The 12,439-nt window shown below is 42.8% G+C and overlaps 1 protein-coding gene across 7 annotated transcripts in view; it reads right to left on the reverse strand.

Moving 5' to 3' along the window:
• PPP1R12B (protein phosphatase 1 regulatory subunit 12B) overlaps window positions 1-12,439 on the reverse strand; it is a 127,317-nt gene that overhangs the window by 89,596 nt on the left and 25,282 nt on the right. For all 7 annotated transcript variants that reach the window (XM_074893991.1, XM_074893987.1, XM_074893988.1 and 4 more), the window contains exons 2-3: window positions 3,509-3,639; window positions 1,301-1,419 (exon numbers count right to left, since the gene is read on the reverse strand). In XM_074893991.1, coding sequence (XP_074750092.1) covers window positions 1,301-1,419; window positions 3,509-3,639 — 250 coding nt within the window. The remainder of the gene's footprint in view (window positions 1-1,300; window positions 1,420-3,508; window positions 3,640-12,439) is intronic.

Raw genomic sequence — 12,439 nt, forward strand, 5'->3', positions numbered from 1 at the left:
GACAAAGTAGCAAGGGATGGATCTCTTCCTAATTATACCTGAAAATAGCTTCAAAAACAAAGTAACCACGGCCAAGCAGAATACATCTGTTAGAGGGCCGGATTCAATCCAACATGCAAACCACCTCAACTCCAACCTGCAGTCATATAATAATCTGGACTGGAAAAAAAAAAAACAAAAACGTCAGGGGTCTCTAGCCCAAATCCCTGCTCAAAGGACGGTAACTTCAAACCCAGAGCAGGCTGCTCAGAGCTGAATGCAGCCGAGTTTTGGTTACCTCCAATGATGGAGGTCCCACAAGTTTCTTGGGTCCCTGTTTTAGAACTTTCCTGGGAAACATTTTTTCCCATGTGTGTGTATATGTGTATATATATATATATGCAGTCAGAATGCCTCTTGTTCAAACCTATGACTTTTTCCTCTTATCACATCACACTGCAGCTTGGGAGAGTCTGGCTCCATTGCCTCTATAGCCTCCCTCAAGGACAGCAATTAGATCCCCCCGTCTCTTCTCAAGGATAAATACCCAGTTCATACATATCCAACGTGGATAGTTTGGTCTGTGTCAGCTCAGTTGCTCAGTTCATCACTCCCCTCACAGTTGAGATAAACACATCCTTCAAAAACATTCCTGATGAACTTCACAGATAGTGTTTAAACTTCTTACATGCATGTACAGATACCTCACCACTCACAGATTAATTTCATGAGTACGAAGAAAATCTGACACTGGTGAAGCATTTCTTAATTATAAAATAAATGATGCTTTCCAAGATGTTTCTTCTACCAGTGATGCTTTTGCAGGGACAGCACAGAGAGCAGTGCCTCAGACAGGCACACCTGATGAGAAAGGGGAAATGGCAGAGCAGATGGGCTGCAGAAGTTGTCTCGGGAAGGACTGGGATAAAGCAGGTCACTCCAGGCCAGGAGTACTCATTTCCCAGTCCCTACTCTTGGCAGGGCTGTAAAAATTTCGCTTCTGTATTACCAAGTTTTAGTGAAACAAGACCTTTCATTGATACCAGAGGTCAGAATGAAATCTCACTTCCCAAGCAAACAGATCTAATGAATCAGCTTTCAGTACTGTGGTGTCTTGCTTTGAAGAATCCTACTTAGGACAGAGAGACACCACAAACCTCCTGCATCTGTTCCACTGTTCTGCTACCAAAGCAACATTTGTCTGCTGCCTCTTGGGCCAGATTTCAGATCTCTTCACCTATAGACAGTAAGCCAACAGAATGTTCTATAAGAAGCTCTTAGAGGTCTAACTCTCACATATTCAATCCCACTACTGATTTACCTTGTTTCTTCACTTGTTCCAGAAGCAGATCCTTCATGGCTGCCTCCTCTGCGATGTCAGACGGGACTTCACCTTCGCTGTTCACAGCAGCCACATTGGCTCCATGACTAATTAAGTACCTACGTGAATAAGACCCAGAGCAACGTATTAGACCTTGTGTGCAGGCTTCAGTGCAACTTAACAGCAAATCAAGTAGCAGAACAAAATATTTGGCTTTCTCATTCAAGTTCAATTACCAAATGAGTATCTTATTCTTATCAAATTTTTAGATTAAAAAAGTTCATTGTTAAATACAAGGTCCCTGGTCAGTGGCTCATTTTGTTTCTCTATAGTCACTCAAATACCCCTACCTAGTTCTTGCACTAACCTGATAGATCATGCCTTTTTTTTTTTTTTAGGGAAGTAATTGGAAAAAAAAAAAAGGTAAGCCAATACATCATCAATTTTTTAATTTGTCTTTTTATAACTATACCAGAAGTTCATTCAAGAACAATTAATATCTTCTTTGGCTTGTACATCTTGTAACCAGTAAAAAACTGGGAAGTAAAAAAGTATCTGTTTTAACACACAGATCTAGGAGGGTGAAGTAGAAGAAATTTTTGCTTGGTTTTATTATAAAATTTATTTTCAATGCCTTTGAGAAACAGGTACCAGTATTCAAATTTTGGTAACTTTTTAGTAGCTGTGGTGGACTAAATAAGCATGGTATGACTGGTAAAGAATAGTAATATATTTCATTTGAAGAACTAGTATTTGGGAAGAAGGAAAAAACAAACTGATAAAGGATCATCCATAGAGCTAAGAATTGTTCCAGGAGTACAACACACAGAAATAGATGAGCCAAAAAGATCTTATTTTGGTTAGAATATATTGTGGAGGACTATCTTGGGAAATACTATCATTCTCCTTTATTCTTCTAACCGACAACAGAGCCTTTATCTCAGAAAAATTATTTCACTTGTGAAACTACCATTTATGCTTGTCCATTCTTTGGTTCCAGTTATTCTAGCACTCGAGGTCATATATTTGAGCAACTCTCAAAGTCTCAGAGTTGGTGAGCAACAAGTAGTCTGGTATCAGTACGTTCTCTAGGACAAACAGACTGTTAGCCCTTTGTGAGCGTAATGAATGCTCAGATCAGGTGCAGAATGCTATTTCAAACCCTGGAATCAGAAACTGTGCCAAGAAGAGTCAAATCTTTGTTGGGAGTCACTTATAGCAGGTTACTGCTTTGCTTTAAACACCTACTGAGCAAAACTCTGTTATACTTACTGTCTCTTCTTTCATATGTTTGTACTCACTAGATTATCTAACCTAAGGCAGGTCACAGAATTTCACTCAGTTATGTCCAAACTGAGCCCAATACCTTGTACTGTAAACAAAACAACAAAATACAACAAGACAATGCTCTAATTGTGAGTTAAGTAACAAGCAGTTACTTTTATCTACCGCTCCATCTTTTGTCAGACAGTATATAAGAAACAAACATAAGATCTGAATTTAAAGAAAAAGAAACTATTCTGTTGGTATATTGGTGACTGTGGAGCCCAGAACACTGCATTTCTTTCTTGAAAGTCTCCACACAACCTCTGTACTGCTCACGTGGGCCTGTCCATGGTAAGAAAATGTAGCTTTGCAAAGCCTCAGCACAAGGGTAAGCATTGGTGTGGTCCCTCTCAGAACTGGTTTCTAGTATGCCATGTATCTACCGTTTGGGGTTTACACCAGAATAGCTATATGCATGTAATTACACTAACATGCATTTTGTACAGAGGCAAAATTATTTTCAGCTAGAGGAATAATATCCGAAATTGCTGTTGGGTAACACTTAAAATTCTACATGGGCTCCCCATGATGGAAGCGCCCAGCAGAGACAGTCAGCAGCAGCAGAGCTGTGCTTCACCACGTGTCTCTGTACTAGCGTGCCTGCCTGCCAGCCATCGTGCTTCCCTGTTGCTTGGCACTTCAGCTGAAGTATCTAATGAATCATAAGTCACTGTAATGGGATCAGCAGAAGGCAACCAGTTGCAGGCTCTACCTTAATCCTCACAAATTAAGAACTCAAGAACAGGAGAAATGCATCTATTTACAGCATTTCTATTCCAGGCGTTGTATAAGTCTCAGAGCATCCATCACCTGTGTACCTGCTCCAAAGAGGAAGACGTGGAAAGTGTTATAAATACTCAGAATAGCCTGAAACTCACTCACTCTGCTATGTTCAGATAGCCACACGATGCCACTGCATGAAGAGGGGTCCAGCCCTCGTTATCTTGCTGGTTCACATTGGCTCCATTTTCTACAAGGAACTTCACCATGTCCAGGTTCTCATCTATACAGGCCTGAGGGAGACAGGGAAGGGGGACATCCGGGGGAGGGAAGGATTGAAGAGAAAAGGAAAGGGAGGGGAAGAAAAAATATGTTGGTGTTAAATTCATGTACAACCTCCATTTGCAGTTTCTGGGCAGCAGGTAACTCCTAGGCTGAGTTTCCCACACTGAGCCAGCACACCTGAAAGCTTAAGGTAGCTTGAAGTTGGGAACTAAAATAAATGAATTTCAGAACTTTCAAAAATTAATTGTATCTTGGAGAGTCCCCAGGTGGACCACCTCTAAATTTGCTCAAGCTTTACTTCTCATCAACCGGTTTGTTTCCTCCCTCTCTCCCACACTGTTATCTCCTTGGAGCAGGGATGCACTGTAAAACGCTATATCTGTATTAGTTTTAGGTATGCTATCAAACTCCTCTAAGCAAGACAAGCTATGTTTTTATTTAGATTATGTCGTTCCCTCAAAATGTCAATGAAATAACGTCATAACAACGAACAAAACGAGGTATCACTAGCAGTGGGGATGAGCAGGGAAAGCACGAGCTCAAGAAGCCAGACTAAAGCAGACCATCTGTACACTGGATGTTGCCCTTTACAGACATAATCATAGCAAAAGCAGAATTACAGAGAAGTGAGAAACTTCTTTATTCAGCAGTATTTATTTGTTTTCCTGAGTATAGCAAAGGACAACTTTCCCTGTTAGCTGTTCTGACCCTGTGAGCTATTGAAGAGAATGACAACCTTTTATTAGCCACTGTATTAATTCCAGAGCCTGCATTTACAGAGACCTGCTAGCTTTGAAGTTGCCAGGAGAAAACCTAGCTAGATTTTCAAGTCTCAGCACTTCTGTCGGGTGGAATTCCTCCTTCCTCAAATTCCCAGCTACAGCACGTTCTACACTGCATTTACAGTTCACCGGAGGCTGCTATTTAAGGATGAGCTGGCAATTTAATACATACATCCAAGTGCCTTGGCTGAGAAGCACCAGGCATGACTAGGAGGCCAAAGGACTGGCTTTTACTGTATGTCCATCCACAGGCAGAAACCTAGGTCCTCATTACTGGAGAGGGAATCAGCTTGGTCAAAATTCCTCCAGTATCACAGTACTTGATTCTTTTATATAGGTTGATGTGGGCACATCTATCAGTTACTGCAGTCAGATGACTTGCAGATGATCATTCTACTAAAACAAGCAACACTGACTATCCATTCCGATCCTAGCAAGTAATGAAAAGGAGGAAATTGTCTTTAACCAACACCACTACCCCTGTCCCCAAAAGAAACAATCCCATATTATCTAACACATTCATCTACGCTGCATTGCTTATTTCAAAGGAGAGGAATGCCCTACACCAGGACATCCAACTCTTGTTATTTCTACAGCAAGTATAAATCCTAAACTAGCCTTTTACCCTGCAAACAACCTCCTGTATTTGCTTGGTTCACAAGTAGCCATGAAAAAGGCTACTTGTGAACTTTAAAAGCAAAAGCTTTTACACCTCTAAGGAAGCATGCTCCAGAAAACTAACTCCTAGTACAGCTACTTGGCAAACGCTGGAAAACGCAGGGTACATCCTCTGGTGCTAGGACAGGATACTCCGGGAGCAGATTCAAGGACCCAAGTCCAAACTATGCCTAAGCTGAAGTGTTAGCATGTTTCCTTGCTCTGGTTCAGACTGGTTTAATCTTCCTCTTTGCCAGAAAAGCACAAGCATAATTCTAGAAGTAGTTTACTTCAGGGACTGCTCCAAACCCAGAATGGATGAGACTGCCCCTGGGTTGGCTCTGTCCACCCTGCCCAGTCCATCAACATTCTTCCACCCCCAGGCACAAAACAGCTTCTTCCTGTAAACCCAGCTCTGGAAGACTTCCCTTAGATTATTTCAGACACTAGAACTAGCAAAAAGCCAACAACCCAAACCAAAAATATCAGGGATTGAAGAGCATCACAGTGAGGTCAGAGGAGTCCCAGGTCCAAGCACAATGGTTAGGTCTGAGCAAAGTGGATGCAAACCAGGTTCTACCACCAGCCTCAGGAATAAGGTTTGTTTCTTGTCCTCCTTATTTAGATCATCTGGTCCAACCCCCTACACAAAGCAGAGCTAAATCTGATGTTAGATCAGGTTGCTCAGGGCCTGCTCCAGCCAGTTTTTACTGTCTGCAAGGATGGAGACTCCACAGCCAGTCTGGGCTCTGTCCCAGAGCTTCACCATCCTCTCAGGGAGTAATTTTTCTTACTCTCTAATCAGGATTTTTCTTGCTGCAATTTATGCCTCCTGCTACACTAATACAGATGTAGCCTCTAAGTCTCAGCAGGCAATGAGAGCAGGAAACACAAGCCGAATATTCCTTCTGTACAGGGAAACAAATGTGTGCCCAATATGTACGTGATTAATTTTAATACATAATCTAGAAGGGATACACTCCTGATTTCCATAATCCTGCAGACTATGCAAACAAATCCGTTAGTGGCTTATGTCCCTAACGAGGCATTCAAATGCAGTAGGAAAGTAAAGTATGCAATGCACACAGAGGTGGACAAGGATACACAGAGGAACATAATAATCCCTTTTCAGTTCAAGGAGCAATTTTTTGGGAATTCAAGTCTGAGCCTGCAAAATTCAGAGCTAATCTGTATTTTATTGCCACCCATATTTATTGTGATATACTTCAAGCTTTCCCCCAGTACTCCTCAAATAAATCACACTTACAATCTAATTGATGAGTTATTTACATTTTGACCTGGGAACACAACCACTGCATATCACTTTTTAAATAAAACTGACTTCATCTAAAAGTGTATTGCTCCAAGAATAGCCAAGACAAGTTCACCCACGCAGTGGTTTCTTTTGAGCACAATCACTTCTGGCTGACTAAAGAATTATAGCCTTGAAGAATTTTATCAGCATGGCTCTGACAAAGCAGTGAGGTAGATGTTTCATGCCTATGCATACCTACCGCTCTGCTGTATTTGTTTGAGTATTACCTGCAGTTTGAGTGTAAATCTAATTTTAGACTCAAGAATGTCTCTATATTGTGAGCTTTGTATGTATTTGATAGAGAATTATATTTACATTGTTTATCGTTTAAACCACCCAAATACACCCACTACATCTGCACATACTAGGAATGGGCCAAGAGAAAAGACCAGTTCTTGCTCAAGCCACTGGATATACTGGACTCTAAAATTAAATAAGTGTTTAGATGCATAAAAAGAGCCCCCGTGGCCCCTTCATTTAAATTTTCGCCCGTTATTGGCCGCGCTGTTGTACTGGTCCCCGTCTCGCGTGGTTCCTATGGAATGCATGCTAGAAACAGAAGGGATAATGGGATCAACCCCCACCTGTTCCTACACAGAAGTCTGCAGTAATTTGACTCGCCTGGCTTCTGAAGAGATAAAACGATGACAAAGTGACAAAGCGACATGGGTGCTGACAACAGGAGGCATTCGCTCGCTTCCCCGAGGGAACCATAACACATTTCATGCTTGTTGTCTGCATTTGCCACAAAGATAAAAGTCAAGCGCAAAGGTGTATTAAACCCTTAATGGATGTATTCTTTAATATCTAAGCAATTTATTCTTTAACATTTAAGAAAAATAACCCTCACTCCACCCTTCTACATTTATGTATCACGAAAAACTGCTCTACAGGTTATGTGATCAAGCCACGTGACACTGCTTGGCAAATATTTATTTAAGTATTAGTTAGTGACACATAAGAATAGAAATGAGCACACAGTTGAGTAACACAAACGTTGTTTTAAACAACTTGAGGCTGCGTTAACATTAGCCGGTATGACTTCTGGCCTGCCTCAAATATCAAAATGCAAGAATTCTTTGCATTTTTGTAATATTACATAATACTAATTCTATTGGCCAAGATTTTAAGATGTGGAGGAGTTTCAGAAAATGGCATTCGACAAACAGAGGTACTGAATAACCCCGGTTCAGTTCTGATAATCTCACCATTGTCTCATGTAAGAAACTATCTGCCATAGGATTATTTGCATAATTTTTTAGTCAGACACCCTAAAAAATACACTGCTTGTATCTTAACATGCCATAACGTATTTAACACATTTTCACAGAATCACAGAATCATCTAGGTTGGAAAGGACCTTGAAGATCATCTAGTCCAACCATTAACCTAGCATTGGCAGTTTCCAACTACACCAGATCCCTCAGCGCTGGGTCAACCCGACTCTTCAACCCCTCCAGGGATGGGGACTCCCCCCCTGCCCTGGGCAGCCCATTCCAACGCCCAACAACCCCTTCTGCAAAGAAATCCTTCCTAAGAGCCAGTCTGACCCTGCCCTGGCGCAGCTTGAGGCCATTCCCTCTTGTCTTATCGCTCATTACTTGGTTAAAGAGGCTCATCCCCAGCTCTCTGCACCCTCCTTTCAGGGAGTTGCAGAGGGCCAGGAGGTCTCCCCTCAGCCTCCTCTTCTCCAGACCAAACCCCCCCAGTTCCCTCAGCCGCTCCCCATCAGACCTGTGCTCCAGACCCTGCACCAGCTCCGTTGCCCTTCTCTGGACACGCTCGAGTCATTCAATGGCCTTTTTGGAGTGAGGGGCCCAAAACTGAACCCACTCATCGAGGGGCGGCCTCACCAGTGCCGAGCACAGGGGTCAGATCCCTTCCCTGTCCCTGCTGGCCACGCTATGGCTGATACAAGCCAGGATGCCATTGGCCTTCTTGGCCACCTGGGCACACTGCTGGCTCCTGTTCAGCCGGCTGTCAATCACCACCCCCAGGTCCCTCTCTGACTGGCAGCTCTCCAGCCACTCCTCCCCAAGCCTGTAGCGCTGCTGGGGGTTGTTGTGGCCCAAGGGCAGCACCCGGCATTTGGCCTTATTGAAGCTCATAGAGTTGGCCTCAGCCCATCGCTCCAGCCTGGTCAGGTCTCTCTGCAGAGCCTCCCTACCCTCGAGCCGATCAACGTTCCTACCCAACTTGGGTTTTTTTAGAGCAATAACTATGAGGCCAACAATTGGGATGAGTAAAATCAGTAATTTCTAAAGATTTCCTATACTTTAACAATTTTAGAAAACATATATAAACGTTATGACTGATTAAATAACAGCTTTGTTGCAATGTATTTGTGTATACTTTTAACGTATCAACTGATTAACACTTACATGTTATCACAGAATTCAAACTTGCACACGCATTAATGATATTGTTTCATACATGACATAATTTTACCAAGCTATAAACTAAAGAACAGAAATTCTCACTGTGTAGAAGTACTCAGGGCACACACATGCCCATCTACAATTTCTGAGAGCCCTGACTGCTGATACACCTCCCAAAAATCTCTGCTGCATATTTTATTGTGCATATCTGCCAAAATTAAGCACTGCAAAACATCACATAAGAAAAACGCATTCACTGAGATTCAAGTAAAGTTCAGCTTCTGGCAAAGCAAAATGGGTTACCTGAGGTTACTGGAGGAAGGAGGGGAGGACAAAGAGGAAGTAAAAGGGGTAGATGTGTCCACCTTTAAGTACTATTAATCCTCCAACCTTAAATTTAGGAGAGTGGATAAATTTAGTAACCGGAGAGGATCTATCGCTATGCAAAGTTCTCCTCTTTTATTTGATACAGTGTTCCTTGGGAACTTTATAATAGCAACTACGTTGGACAGCAATATTACAAAGCAGACACCTGCCCCTCCAACCCCCAAAGGAAGGAAAGAAAGTCAAAAAAAGCTGGTGGAGAAGTAACATTGCCTTTTCAGTGGGTAGTTATTTAATGTGAGGAAACACTCCCTCTCCTAAATTGCCCTTGAAATTTGCTTTGCATAAAGAAAAATAGGTACACGGATAGGCTTAATTCTTTCAATTTTAGGCACTGCTAACCCTCAGCTGCTTGGTTTCACATGCAGAAGAGGCTAAAAGCAGCGTTAACTACAGAGCACAGCATTTCTGTCTCTAAATTTTCAATTCCTTCTTCATCTTCTCTTAACACAACCTTCAAGGCGATGCGATAGGGTGGGAGTATGCAGTGACTATCTTTCCCTCTAATTGGAGATCTTCAGCAGGCTAATCTCTTGCCATCCTTGTATTTTTCTTGGCAATTGGTTAGCTCCAAGTGCTTCTGGAATGGCACTAATGTATTACAGTTTTAGCAGTCTTTGATGCAAACTGCATCCAGTGCCCAGAACTACCCACTAACCGCTCAAAGAAAGTTGGCTCATACGATTTAAATCCCAGGCATCACTGGGCAAGTCTCCATCCACAGCTCATGGTGTTCCTCCAGCTCCTGGCAGGGGACCAGCATTTAGCAGTTTTTCCATAGGGAGGAAGTGCTCAGTTTCTAAAATTTGCAGATACGGCATATTAGCTTCCCCCTCTTAGATAACAGGTGTAGCCCTTTACAGCCAGGGACACTCACTGCATTATTTTTTTGCCAGTAGCTATTGCCAAGGCATTCTTCTTTCAAGCATGAAGTTTACATTACAATAATGAAACGGGGGACACCAGGAAACGTTACAGAACAACTCTGCAAAACTCTGCTCATCTGGCAAGGCTTGTTCAACAACCAGACAAAATCTGATCTTTATCTTGAATGAAACCTCATTATTATAATAGTATTGTTAGCGTTTGCTCCTTCCTCAGAGCATACAGAACACAAGCGTCATCAAACTTCTGATGAGTATCAGCAATGCAACAGCTCCAACTGCCTGCCAAGGTTTTTGGTTTGCATATCTCCTGGGCATCCCCCACAGGACAGAGATAGGAAGATCAGGGAGTAAAAGGAGCCAGAGGGATGAGACCGAAGGGTTCAGAGGACCAAGGATCAAGATCCAACAAGGTGTAAACAGTATCCTGTTCACTTTCTAGGGGGTGCATTGCATTGAGCAAAACCCCAGCCTATGACTGGTGTTACATTCCCACTATATAATAAATACATACAGGATAGCAGCGAGGGGAGCAACTAAACCACCTGACAAATTCCTAAGAAATTGTTTGGAATCAGCTGAGTGAGAAAAAAAAATACCTTTTCACATGGAGAAAGGGGGATGGTTACAAACCCAGAAGAACACAGAAGCCATGGCAACAATTTGCACATCAGCAGTGCTGTCACAGGCATCCACATTAAGGTAATTGTTTTCTCCAGAACTTATAAGTATTATGGTAGTTTAATATAAATACATGAACAACATTCAGTGCAACTGTCTGCGGGCAGAACAGTTCTCATCAGCATTTCAGCTTTACATTTCAGCTTTACAGCTGCTTAGTGGCACAGACGCTTCAGCTGCCGTTTACCTGCACAACTTACATACAGTACTGTATGCAGTGCTACCAGCAAGGGTGAACTTGGCTGAGAGCACACTGCATTTCTACATGCAGCCCCATTGAGTAAATATTTAATTTACAAACAGTATGTCACATCGCCCAGTATCATATGATCATGGAATAAAATAGCAGCAGCATGCACACAAGAGCCTGAAATCAAAGTCAGCCAGGAAACCTGTAATAACTGCTGTGGTTTTAATTCTGGCTATATTTAATTCCCTGGTACTCCCTCCTTGGTTGGTCAGGATTTGAGAAAGAGAACCTAAGAATCTCCTCAAGGCAGAGGAAAGATGCAAGAAGGGAAAAGAAAAAAAGGGCTACATGCTTGGCTTCTGTGCTACGTGTTTCTAATATGAACACATCAGTCTTGTGACAGAACCCTATCTTGGTGACTTCTCTGTGCAGAAGAGTGAAAATCTCGTAATCCTACCGTGTCAGATTCTTGGGTAGCAATCCTCATGGTTCCCACATAGAAATCATACTTGGCAGCTCCACTTGTCACATGTAAATATAATACGTAAACTAGCTAGTCAAGACACATGCCGGCTTTTTTAACAGAGCATTAGAGATGTCAGGCCAGTAGAGGCCATGCTCCATCTCTTAATTATTCCAATATTCACAGAATAACAGAATCGTCTAGGTTGGAAAAGACCTTGAAGATCATCCAGTCCAACCATTAGCCCAACATTGGCAGTTCTCAACTACACCATATCCCTGAGTGCTGGGTCAACCTGACTCTTAAACACCTCCAGGGATGGGGACTCCACCACCTCCCTGGGCAGCCCATTCCAATGCCTGACTACCCCTTCTGCAAAGAAATACTTCCTAATATCCAGTCTAAACCTTCCCCGGCGCAACTTGAGGCCATTACCTCTTGTCCTATCACTTATTACTTGGTTAAAGAGGCTCATCCCCAGTTCTCTGCACCCTCCTTTCAGGGAGTTGTAGAGGGCCATGAGGTCTCCCCTCAGCCTCCTCTTCTCCACACTAAACCCCCCCAGTTCCCTCAGCCGCTCCCCATCAGACCTGTGCTCCAGACCCTGCACCAGCTCCGTTGCCCTTCTCTGGACATGCTCGAGTCATTCAATGGCCTTTTTGGAGTGAGGGGCCCAAAACTGAACACAGTAATCGAGGTGCGGCCTCACCAGTGCCTATTCATCTCTTGAGCCTCCCAAGAGTATGGTACCTCCCTGCCTGTGCAAAGTGCTGCTGTTAAATCAGATTGCTCATGAAACTCCCATTATTAATTATTTTACCCGATTCAGCTCCAATCCAGAAATCAAGTGTTGATACCGTTTTCAAAGCTCTTTATACATGCAGCCCTCCCCTGACATGCTGTCTCCCTCTGTTCTGTCACTGATCCTGATTTCCATAACTCTTAAGACAAATTAGTAACAAACACCTCTGAGATTCTTCCATACAACTCTACATCCATGGTATGGCATTCTTGCACTGATCTTCAGGACTCTTCTCCATATGTCAGCTTGCCCAGAAAGCCACTCCATTCTTC

Source organism: Strix uralensis, chromosome 24, assembly GCF_047716275.1.
Source record: "Strix uralensis isolate ZFMK-TIS-50842 chromosome 24, bStrUra1, whole genome shotgun sequence".
In the NCBI taxonomy this organism is placed as follows: Eukaryota; Metazoa; Chordata; class Aves; order Strigiformes; family Strigidae; genus Strix; species Strix uralensis.